Source organism: Pelobates fuscus, chromosome 2 (assembly GCF_036172605.1).
Source record: "Pelobates fuscus isolate aPelFus1 chromosome 2, aPelFus1.pri, whole genome shotgun sequence".
NCBI classification, from domain to species: domain Eukaryota; kingdom Metazoa; phylum Chordata; class Amphibia; order Anura; family Pelobatidae; genus Pelobates; species Pelobates fuscus.
In genome coordinates, this window is record NC_086318.1 from 365,280,452 (window position 1) to 365,292,015 (window position 11,564).

At 44.7% G+C, this 11,564-nt stretch overlaps 1 protein-coding gene across 1 annotated transcript in view; it reads left to right on the top strand.

Annotated features, from left to right (window-relative positions):
* Positions 1–7,207, top strand: part of LOC134585909 (cystatin-like) — an 11,519-nt gene extending 4,312 nt beyond the window's left edge. The window contains exons 2-3 of the mRNA XM_063441392.1: positions 2,600–2,704; positions 6,736–7,207. Of these exons, the coding sequence (XP_063297462.1) occupies positions 2,600–2,704; positions 6,736–6,822 (192 nt within the window). The 3' untranslated portion in view covers positions 6,823–7,207. The remainder of the gene's footprint in view (positions 1–2,599; positions 2,705–6,735) is intronic.
* Positions 7,208–11,564: the final 4,357 nt, after the last annotated feature.

The window sequence follows — 11,564 nt, forward strand, 5'->3', positions numbered from 1 at the left end:
TCCTCTACTGCCCCTGTGCCACTCTACAGCACCTCTATTTCCCTCCATAACCCCTGCCCCACCATACTGCCCCTCTACAGCTCCCTCTACAGCTACCCTCTATTTCCCTCTACAGCCCCTGCCCTGTCTACAGCCCCTCTTTCCCTCTAAAGCCTCTGCCCCACCATACTGCCCATGCGCCCCCTATACAGCCCATGCGCCCCCTATACAGCCCATGCCCCCCTCTACAGCCCCTGTCCCCACTATACTGCCCATGCCCCCCCATTGCTTTTGTGCCCCCCTCTTTATCCCCTGTGCCTCCTCTATTTCCCTCTACAGCCCCTGCCCCCCTTTCACACGCCTCTACTGCCCCTGTCTCACCCCTCTACTTCCTTTACCCGCCTCAACAGCCCCTGTCCCCCCCTCTACTTCCCATTTACCCCCTACCATACTGTCCCTGTGACACCACTTTATTGCCTCAGTGTCCCTCGTTACAGCCTGTGCCCACACCATACTGCCCCTGTGTCCCCCTCTACTGCCCCTGTGTCCCACCATACTGCCCGTTTCCAACCACATTGCCCCTTTGCTCCCACCACAGCCCCTATACTCCCTTCTACAGCCTCTAACTCTCTTACTTCACATCCCTTCCACTCCCTTTTACCCCATAACAACAGTACAGCCCCTATTCCCTTACTACAGTCGTTACCCCCACTACAGCCCCTCTCCCCCAATTGCTGCCCATATCCCCCACACTACAGCCCCTGTTCCCACTTGCAGCCATCAACCTACTTCAGTCCCTAACCCCCTACTACAGCCCCAATTCCCCACTACATTTCCTAAGCCCCCAATTACAGCCCCTAACTCTCAACTACAGCCCCTGTCCCCCTACTACAGCCCTTAACTCCTTAATTAGAGCCCCTATTACCCCACTAAAACTCACTACCTCCCCCCCCCCCCCCCATCTAAGATTAGGTTCTGGATCTGCCCCTGCTCTGTATACCTGTCTGCATGTATCTGTATGACTGTCTGTCTGTATGTCTCTATATGACTGTGTCCGTGTGTTTCTGAATGTCCCTGTATGCCTGTGTCTGTATGTCTCTGTATGACCGTATCCATATGTCTCTGTATGCCTTGTTCTGTATATCTTTGTGTGACTGTCTGTGTATATATGTCCCTGCATGCCTGTGTAAGTATGTCTCTGCATGCCTGTGTAAGTATGTCTCTGCATGCCTGTATGCCTTGTTCTGTATGTCTCTATATGCCTGCATCTTCATGTCTCTGTATGTCTGTGTTTGTATAACTGTGTCTTTATCTATATGCCAGTGTCTGTGTGTCTGTATGACTGTATGTCTGTGTACCTGTATGTGTTGATTGTATGACTGTGTGCCTGTATGGCTGTGTTTGTTTGATTGTGTGCCTGCATATTTCTGTGACTATGTGCCTGTATGTGTGTGTAGCTATATATCTATGTCTATATGGCTTGGGAGGGAAAAGTTACACAAGGGAGCCTGAGGGGAAGAGGGACACACAAAAAAACAGGCTGAGGGGAGAGACCCACAGAAAAGGGCTGTGGGAAAGAAAGACACACAAAGGGGCTGGGGGGGGGGGAAGGAGATACACATGGGGGTTGTAAGAGACATACAAGGGGGTGTAAGTCACACTAAAGGGGGGTACAATACACTACATGGGGATTTCAAAAGGCTGGATATGAGACACCGCTAAAGATACATCTTATTCGTGTTGGGGGGGGGGGGGGGGGGGGGCGGCAAAATTAATCTTCGCCTGTGTAGCCAAAAATCCTTGCACCGGCCCTGAACCCATGTAGCATGAGTTCATTGTAATATGTGACTCTAACCAACTTGCTTTAAATGTTCTCTCCACCCTCAAAACTGCTTCACCTCCATGTTGTTCTGGTGACTGGAGTAGTGTCTTTGACCAAAGGTGGGTACCCGAGCTCTTTTCACATCTGCTCCACCATGTACAGAACAGGAATTTGCCTTGAGGGCAGATAGCAGGCTGAGACCATCAGCTGACAATACCATCCTGATCACTGCTTTCACAGGAGAAGGAGATAGGAGGCATTGTGGACAACATCGGGGTTAAAAAAAACAACAACATTTATCCCTGTATAGTAAGATGGCATCAAGGGACTCCGCCATCATACAGACTTCATTGAGATAATTTTTCTCAGGAAGGCTGTTTTATCCCTCATTATATCAGTTGATTACAAATCTGCTACAATGTTACCTCCTATGGGGCTGCTTATTGACAGCATTGAGTCGACATTTAACTTGCTAATTGTATTTCTAAATGAATGAGTTAGAAGTCATATTTAATTTAGCAAAGTTAGAGATTTTTATTCCAAGTTAGTATTTTTATAATTAATCCTATTTTTTTTGCAAATTGATAGTCAATTCCCAAAAACTCACCCCTTATTCACAGTCATATATATTGAATATGATTCATTTTTATTACTGTGTTCAAAAAACGTGGACAACGTCTAATCATATTATATTGTTTCTTTATTCTGCTTATTTGGTTAACATGCCTGACTTTTAGAATACTTCTTTGCGAGTGAGTTGATGGAATTAAAAAAAAAAAAAAAAAAATTGTTTTAAAGGTGGTGGCTGGAATGAGATATAAATTGAGAGTGGCTGCTTCCATCTATAAATGTACAGTCTCTGGTTCTGAAAATTGCAAAAATCTCAAAAATTCCAAACCAAAGGTATGGCCGTCGAGAAAAATTATATTACTAACTATATTATATATACTGTGTTAACTTATATTTCAATAACCATGTTAAATTTCAATGAACATCGAAGACAGCAAATATTTGTATATTGTGCAACTTGTTAAAATAGAAAAACGCTTTCAGTTTGTTTAAACAATATATGGCATTTTTATGCTAGGTACTATGTTAAATTTTCTAAATTTTGCAATGTTTAATGAATTTTCTAAAACTAATTAAATTAAAAAATCCTTTAAAAAAAAAAAAACCAATAAAAATTACAATAACATATATTTATTGAAAAATTCAAAAAGTGACTCCATAAATAACAAATTGTTACATTTTGCACAGAAATCATTTTACACAGTGTTTTTCAATAAACTCTAAAATGTAGTGAATTAAAATCTGAATTGTATAACTGAGGCTAAACTAGATAAACTGTGACGTCAGCTTAGTTGGAGAACCCAAATCAGCTATTTTAGTTTAAAATGTGCTATTTGTATTTTAATGGTTTAGTGAGTACATTTTACATATTATAATGCTGTAATGTGTCAAGACAGAAAATGTATATACTCACAGGACTTCCAGGATATAATTTTTATGTCAAATGCTAAACATGACACACACAGGACACCATGACCTCGTCAGTGTTTTGAAGTTGTAATGGTCTGTATGTGCAACATTTCAGTATTAACCAGATCTCTTTGTCCATTACTGGGGGACGGTGTTCATGGTTCTCCTGACACCATAACCACTACAGCAGGCTGGAGTAACCCTTAAATCATTGTGCAAAATAGTTTTTCATGAATGCCATAACTTTAATCTTAGAGAAGGAGTATGATGTGGAGTGATCATTATCATAGCTTGTCCTTTTCTAGCAGTACACAGAGTTCTTAAATACATAAAACATTATAAGCTACATATTTAACATTTAGGAATAATGGTTGATGCTTATTAAATATGCATGATTCATGGATTTATTTTACATAATACAATCAGTGGGGTAGCAAGGTGTGGGGGGGAGAAGCGGTCCACCCCAGATGACACGTTTTGGGGGACAGCTCTGCTTGCCAGGTCTCCGTGGTACAAAGAGAGAGGGGGGAAGAGGTGATGCAGGAGGATGGGAAGTGAGGTCATTTCTTGTGCTCTCCTGTCCTACAGAGTAAGGAGGAAGAAAAGCCTGGCAGAGACATCAGGTAAATTCCCCTTCTCACTGCACAGATTCCCTCTCCCCCCGCGTCCCTTACATTCCCCCTCTCTCCCCTGAACTTTCATTTATCCCCTCTACCACTGCCTTCCCTGCACTTTCACAGATCCCCTATATCCCTACCTCCCCTGCACACATCCCACCTCCCTCCCCTGCGCAGACCCCCTGCCTCCCTGACAGCACCCTCCCTGCACACATCCCCTCTCCCCCTTCCTCCCCTGCACAAATCCCCTCTCCACCCTCCCTTCCCTGCACAGATCCCCTCTCCCCCTGCCTCCCCTGCATACATCCACTTCCCCCTCCCTCTCCTGTACAGATCCCCCTGCCTCCCTGACAGCCCCACTCCCTGCACAGATCACCTCTCCACCTGCCTCCCCTGCACACATCCCCTCTACCCCCTGCCCCCTGACACACATCCTCTCTCCCTCCTGCCTCCCCTGCACAGATCCCCTCTCCCTCTCCTGCACACATCCCCTCTCCCCGTGCCTCCCCTGAACACAGCCCCTCTCCCACTGCCTCTCTGCACATATCCCCTGCATAGGCGTGTGTACCCTAAAGCACAAACACACGCCGCGTGTATATGTATTTTTATATACACATACATACACACACATACATATATATACATACATGCATATACACAAATACAAATATACATAGGTGCAGTGTGTGTGATTGTAAGCAGTGCAGCGTGTAAGGGGTGCAGTGTGTGTGATTGCGAGGGGTACAGTGTGTGTGTGTAATTGTGAAAGGTACAGTGTGTTGTAATTGTGAAGGGTGCAGTGTGTATGATTGTGAAGGGTACAGTGTGTGTAATTGTAAGGGGTACAGTGTGTGTAATTGTGAGGGGTACAGTGTGTATGATTGTGAGGGGTGCACTGTGTGGGCGACAGGGGTTAGGTGGTTGGAGGGGCAGTAGCAGGGGGTAGGGGGTGGAGGGGCAGTGACAGGGGGTAGGGGGTGGAGGGGCAGCGACAGGGGGTAAGGGGGTAGAGGGACACGTAGTAGGGGGGGTCGAGGGGCAGTGACAGGAGGTAGCAGGGGTAGATGGATAGTGACAGGGGTTGGGGTAGAGGGACAGTGTAAGGGGTTAGGGGTAGTGACAGGGGTTAGGGGGTAGAGGGGCAGTAACAGGGGGTGTGGGTGAGTGGAGGGGCAGTGACAGGGGGTAAGGGGGTAGTAACAGGGGTTGGGGTAGAGGGGCAGTGAAAGGGGTTGGGAGTACTAACAGGGGTAAGGGGGTAGAGGGGCAGTAACAGGGGGCGTGGGGGAGTGGAAGGGCAGTGGCAGGGGGTAGTGACAGGGGTTAAGGGGGTAGGGGGGTAGTGACAGGGGTTAGGGGGTAGAGGGGCAGTGACAGGGGTTAGGGGGTAGAGGGGCAGTAACAGGGGGAGTGGGGGCTTGGAGGGGCAGTGACAGGGGGTAGGGGGGTAGTGACATGGGTTAGGGGGGTTGATGGGCAGTGACAGGGGTTAGGGGGGTAGAGGGGCAGTAACAGGGGGTGTGGGAGAGTGGAGGGGTAGTGACAGGGGTTGGGGGGTAGAGGGGCAGTGGCAGGGGGTAGAGGGGAAGGGGGTAGGGGCAGTGACAGGGGGTTGGATGGGGGCAGTGAGTGACAGGGGGTAGAAAGGGGTGGGGTGGGGGGCAGTGGGTATAAGGGGGTGAGTGAATGGGGTGGGGGGGCAGTGAGTAGATGGGGGTGGGGGAGCAGTGAGTGACAGGGGGTAGAAGGGGGGTTTATAAATACCTGCCCTGGTGGTCCAGTGGGCGCCCTCTCTCTTCAGTCTGCAGCTCCGCTGGGAGTGAGCTGCAGACCACATGGTGAGTCTCGCGATCTCCAGTCAGAGCGTTGCCGCGGCAACACTCTTACAGGCTGGAGATCGCCAGACACCTCAGTCTGCAGCTCACTCCCAGCGGAACTGCAGACTGAGGCCGGATCTCTGTCAGGGCAGACTGACAGGAGGGGCCTCGCACCCGGCGGCATTGTGGGCAAGCCGCCGGGCCCCCTCCTGTGTCGGTTCGAGGACCCGACATGTCAGTCTGCCCAGAGACAGTGCAGCACGGAGGTGTGATTAGGGTGTGCCCAGGCACACCCGGCACACCCCGTGCGCACGCCTATGATCCCCTGCCTTCCTCATAGCCTCTCTCCATGCACAGATCCCCTCTCCGCCTTCCCTCTCCTGCACAGATCCCCACACCCCCTCCCTCCCCTACACAGATCCCCTCTCCCCCTGCCTCACATGCACACATCCACTCTCCCCCTCCCTCCCCTGTACAGATCCCCTTCCTCCCCTGTACAGATCCCCCTGCCTATCTGACAGATCCCAAAGCAAAATTATACACTGAGCAATCTAGGCAACTGCCTATGGGCTATGGTAAGGTGAACAAAACATTATAAGAATTATGGAAAAAACTAAACATACTCATTGCATAAATTTTTTTTTTATTTTTTTATTTTAGAAAATAGTCACTACTCAAGATTTCCAGAAAAGTGAAATTAATGTTCGTCTCCACGCTGTACTGTTCCTATATATGGGTACAATTTGTTTGAGGCCTAAATAAGGGGTTAATCACAGACCAGCTAGTTGTGGTGAACAGAAAGCAACGTTTGCAAAATCTTTACCAAAATAGTCATGTTGGGAATAGAGATTATGATAATTATTTTAACTCGTGTTTTCAAATTGCTTATTTATGAAATAACTGCCAAGTATTCACCCAGTTCCGTTTTTATAGGATATTTTAATGCTTCTAATGTAATATTATGCATTTACAGCTTAGTTCCCTTAATTTAAAAAATCTATTATTTATTTCATTTTGACAGAAAAAAGAGTGCGTATTTCAAGTTTACACAGTTGCATGGAAGAACTTGATGGAGGTGACCAGGTCACGTTGCTTTAGCAGAAAGTGAAGATTTGAATTACCTTCCAAAATAATCAATATAAATGTATTTCTTGTAGAATACAGCGTAAATTGTATCCACATATACTGTTTCTAGGCACGGGAGTTATAAAAACTGTCACAAACACCCCTTTTTAAGGCTTGTCAAATTAAACTGGGCACAATGCAACAAAACAAAAAAAGAAAAGCACCACTCAATTTGAAATTTTAATAAACACTCAGTGAATAAAAGTACTTGATTTGATACAATGAAAGTCGCACAGTAATAGGAAAAGTGGCTATTGTTATTTTTCCTGATTGCGCAGAATAATTCGGGACACGTGTTTGTGTATACTTACACTGAATGATTGTACAAAAATCACAAAGATGGAATCAAACGAGAACAAGAGATAATTAATAAAATAAATTAACTTTTTTCATTCATTTCTCTGTTTCCTTTCTGTGCGTTTGGTGTATGGCTTTGCAAATTATTTAAGATATTGTTTTGTGTCTGGTTGTCTTTACTGTGTTGTGTGTATTTCAAATACAATGCTATTCACTGACTGACGTGAATATTGGCCACTAGATGACAATAGCATCACACTATTAGGAAGTCAAAGGACGTAATAATTGACCAAACAGATACCGACTTCATGTGTGCTCACATTTGTATATCGATACACAGACAGACAGGCAGTGATGGATATATTTTGTCAGTGTCAAACTTTATGAAGCAGTGTCCAGTACATACCTGTCCTTCTCAGTACCTCTGAATTCAGCTGCCAACTGTCTTCCTCAATAGCCCACTATGTCTTCTCAGCTGCGTCCTATCTTTAACACTCACATGGAGAATCCTGTGTTATTACTTTGTAGTATTAATAATTGGCAATGTTTAGAGGTACACCCAGGTCTATCTTATGCCTTTTTATAATGGTTTTCCAAACATATTTAAAGGGAAATTGGCGTCAGATGTCAAAAACATATCTTGTTACATGAGTAATAGCATTTCATCAACGTTATAATGATTTAATAAGAATAAATATATATATAGGAAAATACGAAGGAGAGCACTACTCGTTGGACTTTCAATCACCTTTTACCTTTATTCACAGTACAGTTATGTTACATCAATGTGATGTAGAATTATTAAAAACCTGTATTGAATTAATTAAACCTGTATTGAATTATTGTACTAACTCCATTTTAACTTCATTTCATGACAAGATTTCCTAACAGCATTTAGAATACTGAATAGAGAATGTATTTTCTAGAAGGACATGACTAACACCGGACTTATTGAGTTCCTGTAACATGTAACAAAGTATAGCCAAGGCCATGAGAAAGCTGCTCTAATGAAATGTTCTTTCATAAAAAAGAACCCTGAACCTGACCACGAGTCTGACATCACTAACTACCCAAAATGACGCCCAAGCCCCCCTTCCCACCGAGTAAGCCTCGTGCTGGGTAAGATGGCGCTTGAGCCATCTGTCCACACCCGTGTCCAAAATAACGCCACCTCCCGGTGGGAGGACACCTAGCTAACCACTTAGTTCTTGAGCCAATTAATAATATTGATGGGTGGACATTGACATAACCACTTAACACTTAATCCAATTAATGATGTTTATTTACTGTTATCTTGATATTCAATGATGATGTAATTTTGCTCTTATAAGGGTCTGCGAGCCCACTTTTAATCAGATGCCATTAAATTTTCTCGAAGTGCTTTTAACCTGAACTCCGTGTGTCAGTGTGAACTTACTTCTGCGTATACGCAATTTAATCATCTCAGATTTGGACAGGAACAGATAGACATTTAAACATATTTGTTTATTTCTAAATTAATCTACATCAATTTGGCGCCCGTCCTAAGGAAGACGCTGTTGGATGGAGGAATCCTGGGGGAAGGATAAGAGACTGATCACCTCTGAATACACGGAAGAGACTACTGCAGAGCCTATCCGGTATGTTCCAGCCCCTTTGATTGACCCGTCCAAGTGTCTGTGACTGCTACCGGGAGGACATCAAAGACAGGTAATATCTTGCCCAGTGCCTTATTGTTGTTACCCACTTGTTTACCTGCATTTAGTCTATCTGTTGCCTGGGTGTGTTTGTATTGGCCTGTCTTTAGCTTAAGTGCCCGGGTAGAGTGTTTATCTGTGTACCCCTTTTGGGATAAAGGGGGGGTGGACCTGTGGTAGTTTGCCTGGGGGTCCTCTGTTTGTCTGTTTACCCCTTTTGGGATAAAGGGGGGTGGACCTGTGGGTGTTTGCCTGGGGGTCCTCTGTTGCCTGTTTACTCCTTTTAGGAGCCACGTGGCTGTGGCTGTAGGGAAAAAGGGGGGTGGACCTGTGGAAGTTTTCCTGGGGGTCTTCTTTGCCTGTTTACCTCTTTTAGGTGCTGGGTAGCTGCAGCAGTAAGGAAAAAGAGGAGGGGGGAATCTGTGGAGGGGTGTAGACTCATTGCTTCCTGGGGATTCCCCATGGTGTCACTTTGATAGCCTAGCTAGCCTCATTGTGCACATAACTCTGCTTGCAGAGAGGTGGTACCCTCCAGCTTCGAGCACTGAGGCTGGTGGAAATCCAATTTTATTTGTGGCGGGTGGATTCAAGCAGGCATTGCTGTCTCCAGCACCACGTGGTAGTGAGACTTACGGGTGGGTCCGTAGGGGCGCTACGGGGGTGAGGATAGTGGTGGCCACACTTAGTGGACTGCTGTAACAAGGGAGGCCGCTGGTAGTGAGACTTGAGGAAGTCATTCTCCGAGCGGGGACACTACAAGGTTGAGGGAGGTGGCTTTGGTCACATGAGTAAAGGAAAGGGATTACTGTTGAATTTATTTGAACTGTGATGCATGCACTGTATTTCAATTGAATTGTTGTTTTTAATTGGGAGTCATTCAAACTCCTGTGTCTGTCTCTACTTTCACTTTACTTTTACTTTTTACTCTACTTCCTGTGTTATACACTTTCCACTCCTATTTCTCTTGTGAGAAAAGTGATTGGTCACACACTTCTCACCTCGCTCCAATCCGTGGCTACCTTGGGTAGGCGGAATTAGTGACTAGTCTACGTTTTGGGAAGACGCACTTGGGGGGACCCACCCTTCCGAGTGGCAGTCGAGCATTGTAGACACTCTGTTTCATCTTCCTTTCCCTATATCTGGGACGCCTTTTATAGGGGGATATGGGACAGGGATTGGGTAAGCCCGGTAAGGGCTGGTTAGCGTGTGATGTAGTTGAAGATAGAGAGGGTGAAGAGATGGTTAAGGGAGTTGAAAAGATTGCTAAAGTGTGTAAAATTGCTGTGCCTTCATGTGGTAGATTGCAGCCAGAAAGCTGGCGTAGATTACTGACAGAGAAGAAAGGCAAGCTTACAGATAATGATTTATTACGTACTGCAGAAGCCTGGTATAGAGTAGCAAAAGCTATTCAGCAGGAAGGTTGGGTTGAGGAAGAAATAGATCACAAAGGTGTAAAATTGTATGTATATCATAATAATTATGTTGCTGGGGCATTCCCTCAGCCAGCGCCCAAAATGGCGCCCAGGGGATGTCCATTCCCAAGGTTCAGTCAGCAATAAGTGACAGCCATGCATATAAGTTTCAGCGCTTAGTGAATAATCCCCTTAAAATTAAAAAAGGTGCATTTATATGCCAAAATAGAAAAGTCATATAACAAAGTATCCAAAAAATATGGAAAAAGTAATATGTATACAGTTCTGTAACAAAGTCCTGAAAAAAGGGAAGTCCAGATAACGTAATGAATGTAGGAGCTCAGAGAAACGCAGAAATCCCTTTAAAAAAGAAACAAAGAGAGATACATAGCATAATTCTGTATCACAATTTATTATCTAAAAGACAGGAACAAGTAAAGTCCCCCCCAACTTAAAAATCTTACACTGTAATAAATCTTTTACTCATCGTATACATTGTTGCAGAACAGAGTCTGTAGCAGCCACTTATGTGTCCTCCAATGACAGCTCCTCTCCTGTGCACTCGGGAAGGCTGTCTGTTGATCTTTGTGTGGAGAAAGCTGGCTGCAAAGCTGCAGAGCTGCAAGTCCGACTTCTGCTGAGCACTCTTACTTAAAACAGATGTTGGTAGAAAAAAGAATAGCACCCTATCAACGCGTTTCGCCCTTCTGCCGAGGGCTTTTTCAAGATAGGTGCTTAAGATCCTGTTCGGCAGTTTTATAGCTTGCCGGGCAAAAATAATTCAAATTTCTTAAAGGTACATACCCTTTTTAAAAACCATACGAATAAAAAATGTAACAAACTCATGGAAACAGGTGCAAATAAAATCATGCACCTAAACTATGTTATGGATTAGATGTAGTATAAATAATTTAGATCTCTTCTAATGATAGCTAGGACCATTGGCTTCATAATTAAAGGTGCAGTGTAAAGCAGTCACAAAGATTGTGATTGCTGCCGACATCCCCCCCCCCCCCCCCCCCCACGGTCACATACAGTCACTTTTAGGTGTTATATCATTAATAGCACATAGCAAAAATTCAAATAATATAAATTTCAAGACTGACGTGATCCCTCCTAATAAATAGAAGTGGTAAATTAGTAGCTATACGGTATATAGATATGTTTGAGGTCTTCCCATCAGGACAGAGACCTCCTAACAGCCTATATCTCAAAGCATGCTGTTCTCTACATAAAAAAGGGAACATATATCAGTAGTACAAAATCGACATAAGTCTTGAACTTGGAATCTCTGTATGGTACAAAAATATTACCAACACTCATAGTAGTCATATTTATAA